The 6,000-nt window shown below is 35.6% G+C and overlaps 1 protein-coding gene across 2 annotated transcripts in view; it reads left to right on the top strand.

The window, feature by feature from the left end:
- Window positions 1–627: 627 nt before the first annotated feature.
- The window catches only part of mvb12bb (multivesicular body subunit 12Bb), a 53,068-nt gene continuing 47,695 nt past the window's right edge, over window positions 628–6,000 (top strand). Inside the window, exons 1-2 of one of the 2 annotated variants that reach the window (XM_082188053.1) lie at window positions 628–677; window positions 4,916–5,031. In XM_082188053.1, the coding sequence (XP_082044179.1) occupies window positions 4,921–5,031 (111 nt within the window). In that variant the 5' untranslated portion in view covers window positions 628–677; window positions 4,916–4,920. The other variant, XM_082188052.1, reaches the window with a different exon arrangement.

The following is a 6,000-nucleotide window of genomic DNA, read 5'->3' as shown; positions in this document are numbered from 1 at the left end:
TGAGGGTTGTGTTTAGGGGTAGGGTTATAGATAAAATATACAGTACAAAAACCTTTACACCTATTGAAAGTCATCCTTATGATATAAAAGGTTTCTCTCTCTCTCTCTCTCTCTCTCTCTCTCTCTCTCTCTCTCTCTCTCTCTCTCTCTCTCTCTCTCTCTCTCTCTCTCTCTGTGTGTTAAATAAAAGTTAAATTTTTATGTGAGGCTATTTTATACTATAATATGCACATTACACACATTGCATGTTACCTTAATTACAGTAGGACTAGCAATAACAATAAGATGACACAGGAAATAATTTTCAGAATTATTATTTTTAATATTTTATCTGATAAACCTCGTCATTACATATATTACACAGTATGTGTGTTTGCTTGCTTTTGTCTTGACCGTTCATTTCATACCAGAACAATATCAGACTTAATGTGTATTAACAGACTTATTTTGTATATATATAATTTCAAAAACATTGTAAGTTTCCATCTCGGGACCGAGGAGGTTATTAGTTTAAAAGACGTTTATTTTAGGTAAGAAATATAGACTAGCCTACAACAGGTGTCACTCTTGATCTTTGATCACAGTCCTAGTTAATAATTTGTCACATCGATGACTAATTGCGGAAGTGAAAAGGACAATCTCAGTATAGCATACGCATCTGTATTTGGTTCCCTCAGGTAAGCAATGAACGAATTCACAGCTTAATCATTCAGCTCGCTTAAATCGCGTGCGGATAAAAAGACGCAGCTAATCTTTAAATAACTTGTGTTGACAGTACGCTGTGACAGTGAACGCTGAATGAATAGTTTTAATCACTGTTTAACCAACTGGACTTATTTTGAAACTGTTTATAACTCTGTAGTGTAGGCCTACAACATTTTATAGGCTGACTCATATTGATGAAAATCTTTGAAAACGTTATATAATATTATAATAATATTCCTGCTTTAGTAGGCTAACAGTAGTATATGTTAGCCAATTTCGTTAGCTATTTTTTTCCTAGAGAAGAGAGCACAGAATGCCGGGATGACTTTTGTTTTCAGTAAATCTCTATGTTCTCTCATTGGTCACAAATGTGACCACTGACATGCTTATTATGTATTATGGTGAGTATGATTTCTGTGATACAGTGATCTTGATGCATTAGGCTATATAGTTTTTAAATAGCATGTGCACGAAATATAGATGTTTTACATTCTTCCTTTTTGGAGCTTTGATACAAACAGGTAAACTGGAATTGTAACAAAACAGTCATTTTTATTCATAACTGACAACTCTGTGTAAACTACTGTACATCAACTGTTTTTGACTCAAAAGTACATTTTGGTTGCTATAATGCTTCAGTCATAATGCTGTCAGGTAAATAGTGTGAAGTTGTTATTGTTATTCATCCTATCTTAATTTATGTAAAAATGATATGTTCGTAGGTAGATTTCGCGATGGCCATTGTTCATTCTGTTTTATGACAGGCAGTGGCTTAATGCTGTTCTCAAATGTGTGGTTTGTTGCATTAACTAATTCCCCTTCATCTGTTGCAATGCAAGCTGGATCCGCTCCATTCTCTTTGATCTTTAACATAAAGACACTATAAGATGAGTGTGCATCATTAGTGCCACAGAAAGTCGCCCTTAGTCTCGACAGCCTGGGCTCCATTTTTCAATTAAAGTTGCTTTACAATCAAATAGCCCAGCACAGTTAGGAAAAGGCTGCATTGATTAGTGTACAAATTAACACAAGAAAGAAATCATTCTCCCTCCATAAGCTAATTTGCCGTCCTCGGTTCTCCTTAATAAGTCCCTCCGACAGACTTTTTATACACAGACCCTCCACTGCCTCAGTAAATCCTGTAGATTTAATAACCATAATTGCAATAAATTCGGTAAACATTTAGATTGAATGCAATAACTGCGTCATTTACTCCAGTAGGTTGCTTTAAACTTAATTTAATAAAAGGGCAAAGGACCCTCCACATAGGCTAGTACACTAATCCTTGGTGATCCATGCGTACACATTAGGCTGAAGCATCTTGGGACGAAAATAGACAACGATTGATCTAGATTTCCTAGAAAATATCTGATCGCCATGGCTTGTTGTTTAGAGAGACTTCACTTGGTGGAGCCTAATTATGTTTGTATTGCTACTCCATCTCAGGTCATTTATGTTGGGTCCTCTGGGTATTAACGTAGGCCTATTATCATTCAAAGCCTTAAAGGTGTACCACAACATTTATCTATTTAGTTCTTAGTTTTAGAGATGAGTTAAGACAGTTACCAGTTACGCCATGTTTGTGTGTGGAATTTTAACACACACACAAAAAAACCTTCCTATTGTATATAAACCATCCACAATGCAGTTTAACCAGATATTGAATGGACTTAAAGTATTAGTTTAACCAATAATGACAATTCTGTCATAATTCACTCACCCTTATGTTGTTCCAAACCTGATTGACTTTGTTCTGTGTAACACAAATATACAATTTTTAAAACGAAACAAGGTCCAAAAAATTTGGACCCCATTGACTTTCATTGTTTGGTATAAAAATGCTTTCATTTTGTGTTGCAGAAGTAAATGAGTGAATGATAATATTCATTTTGGGTGAATTATCCCTTTAAATAGCATTTACTGTAAATAAAGTCTATTTTTAGGGCAAACATGCCCTTTCTATGTAAATTAGCACATTATAATGCAGTGCAGACAAGCACATTTCTGCCATTTTAAAAAGCTGTTTTATGTATTCTTTATTTTGTGGATGCATTTGCACACTTACCTGATTTGTGTAATTATTTTATTGAACAGACAGTGTGTGCAAAATGCAAATAAATAAAATTGTCAGCAGGTACAATTAATTCTTAGTAAATTCCCACCATAATGTATTAAAGCTTTTTAGATAAATGTCCTAATGCTTTTGCATATCCAAAATCAATCATTTTAAACAGCATTCTGTAATGCTTTAAGATCTCAATAAATGTACGAGACAACACTGAATAGAGAAGTGGCCATAACTATTGCAAGCACTACCTCATTTCCAGAGATTTGCTGGTGGCATTTACGCAGTGAAAAGTTTACTCCCACTCTTTAATACGAGAATGAAGATCCCTCATCTTTATGAACAACTGCCACTAAAACCATTTCATCTGAAACAGTTCAGAACATAATGTCAGCCCACTCCATATATCTGGAGCTAATTACAGGGGAAAAAAGGTTTGCAGTAATTAATTACCCTGCTAATTGGGCCCTCAGCAGTATTATTGTCTGTGTCTGCTCTGCTTATTTAGTGTACAAACGAGACCGACTGCATGATTGTTTTCTCTGGTTTAGGAGACTCAAACGCCTAGCAATCAGCACAATGACTATCATTCAGCTTACTGACACTGAGAGTTCAGTTCGGTACTGAAAAGCCTTCATTAGAGAGTTTATTTTGATATATTTATATCGCTTGCTTTGTCTTTGTTTCCACCTGTGCATATGTGTGTGGGTCTGTGTTCTTGCGTGTTTTGTCTGCCAAACCTATTTTAAATACTGGAAAGCACATATACGTGAGAAATTGTGCACTGATTGCCATCTAGTTACGTCAAGCAGAAAGGCAAAGGCTTGGAAATACAAAAAGAGTCTAATATTTATAGATTGTTTTAATATCAAAATAAAATTACATGCTTAAAGGGGTACTTCACTGCGGGCAAAATGGCCTTTCAATAAAATGTGACCGTCTTTACATTAGAAAGGAGGGAAAAAAATGAAACCAGTGCTACCCGAGTAGAGAAAACAGAAAAAATGCTGTTGTATTCCCTTTTGCCAAATAAGCATGAAAACTTTAACATCAATAATGCAAAGGGCATGTTGCCATCCAAGGCCACTCCCACCAGTCTGCTATGGATACGCTTACCAGAGTCAAATACCGACTTGCTTTTGTAGGAAATACTTCTTAGCACACTTTTAGTCATAATGGTGTCGACTATTATTGTTCCCAGGTGCAAAAATTCAAAGAGTAAACGTTTAGCGGCCAGGAGTCAGTTATTTCCGGTTTCCAGTGAAGTATCCAACGCGCTATTCATGGATTTCATCCGGTCCCTTTCCACAGGTGTATTAATCAAGCACAATTCAGTCTGCATTCATAATCTAGGTGCTTGATTTTATACACCCCTGTGGAAAGGGACCGGATGAAACCCATGAATAGGCAGTGGCTAAAGCCTGCAAATATTCGTAAATACGGAGAGAACGCCGCGATGGAAAATCATTTGTAGTCAACATTTTAAACTGGATGACCAGGAACGCAGTGTTTTAGGTGAAATGGAGAAACTGCCATTTACCCCCCGAAGCAAAACGACGTTGCGTACTAGTTATGAAATCTATTGCCATAGTGTTCCATTTTTAACATAATTCTGTTTAAAGAGTAGAGATAGTACGATAATTATTTTTAGTGATAAGAATACCCTTACTCTGTTAATAACCCTCTTCCGATCCCACTGTCCATCGATGGGGATACACAAATATGGAAGCATAATCTGTAGTTTTCACGAAAGCTGTCAAAAGTCTGCCAGATGACGCGTTTTGCATCATCCAGAGGACTTTTTGCAAATAAACGTAAATATTTTGGTCCATGTAACACAGAGAACAAGCAAACATTGTTCATTTAGGCTACATATACTACCGACATTGTAACTTTACAAAGCGGGTTGAAAATCGGCAAAAGTTACACTTTAAGTCTTTATAGATGCTCCCATGTTAATAAATGTACACCTTGTCAACAGCTCTGAAGTGTTTTAGCTCTGTATTTTAGTTTATTTTTAGTTTGTCTTTATTTATGCCCAGCACTGTGTGTTAGTGGGATGTGTGAGAAGTTTAGTTTTGCTATAAAAATAAACTATTGTAACTATTGTAAGTGTACTGTATGTGTTTTATTTCTCTCTCGCAGCAAGCATGGCAGATCTTCCGGAAATCTCTGGTGCTAAAACAGAGCTACAGCCTGAAGCCATCTCTGATATTGGTGTGCTGGCATCCAAGAAAGAACCTCCAGCAGACTACTATATTGTAAGTTTGCAGTTGCTAAAAATATACAATATGTGATTTGGACCTTACAATAGAATAGAATAAGCAGTCATTAATTAAATTTTAATGTAGTTAAAATAACACTAAAAAAATAATGACACAAACTTGTAAAGAATAATCAATATAACCTAAAAGTCTATGGAAACTTGAATAAAAAAAAAAAAAAAGATTTTTCTTTTTAATAAAAAAACAAAAAAACAATACAAAAGTTAATTGGTAATTAATTGTTAAAGGAGCCGTATGTAAGATTGTGGCCAAAACTGGTACTGCAATCACTTTCAAATTACTGTAGAGCGGTGTATCCCCTCCCCCCTGACTCGAGGTTGCCAGATAGGCTGCAGGATCCAGCAGGAACGTAGGCGTCTACGTAGCTGTGGTACCTAGAGCAGAGCTGGCAACCCGGATGCCGAAACACGACTGACTTCGTGATTGATAGATAGGTGGAGGGTGGCGCATCAGGCCAAAACACAAGATGACAACATCAACATCAGTTGAGGGCTGCAACTTCACTTTTAAATGACAATATCCTGGCCGGACTACTGTTGTCAGTGATATGAGTATTTGAAATGAACATGATTTCTTAATGTCTAGTGACATATCAGGGCCATTTTATGATTAATCGAAATACATTTCTTACATACAGCTCCTTTAAAAGTTAATTTATCTAACAATTCTGACTTTTTTCTTGCAATTGAGAGTTTAGACCTCGCGATTCTAACTTTTTTCTCAGAATTGCAAGATAAAAAGTTGCAATTACCTTTTTTATTTTTTATTCAGTGGCAGGAAGCTTCTATTAAAATCCAATAACATAACTGAAAATAATAAGAAATTTTATTATTTAAATAAAATATAATCAAATGTAATCTGTCATGCAGGGACATCTGGGAATGTCCTTTTACTGTTTGTTTTTACTGTATATTTTAAATATCACCATATTTGACTTGTTTTACC

Source organism: Leuciscus leuciscus (genome assembly GCF_965113295.1).
Source record: "Leuciscus leuciscus genome assembly, chromosome: 13".
Classification (NCBI taxonomy): Eukaryota; Metazoa; Chordata; class Actinopteri; order Cypriniformes; family Leuciscidae; genus Leuciscus; species Leuciscus leuciscus.
This window is presented reverse-complemented; position numbering and strand designations above follow the sequence as displayed.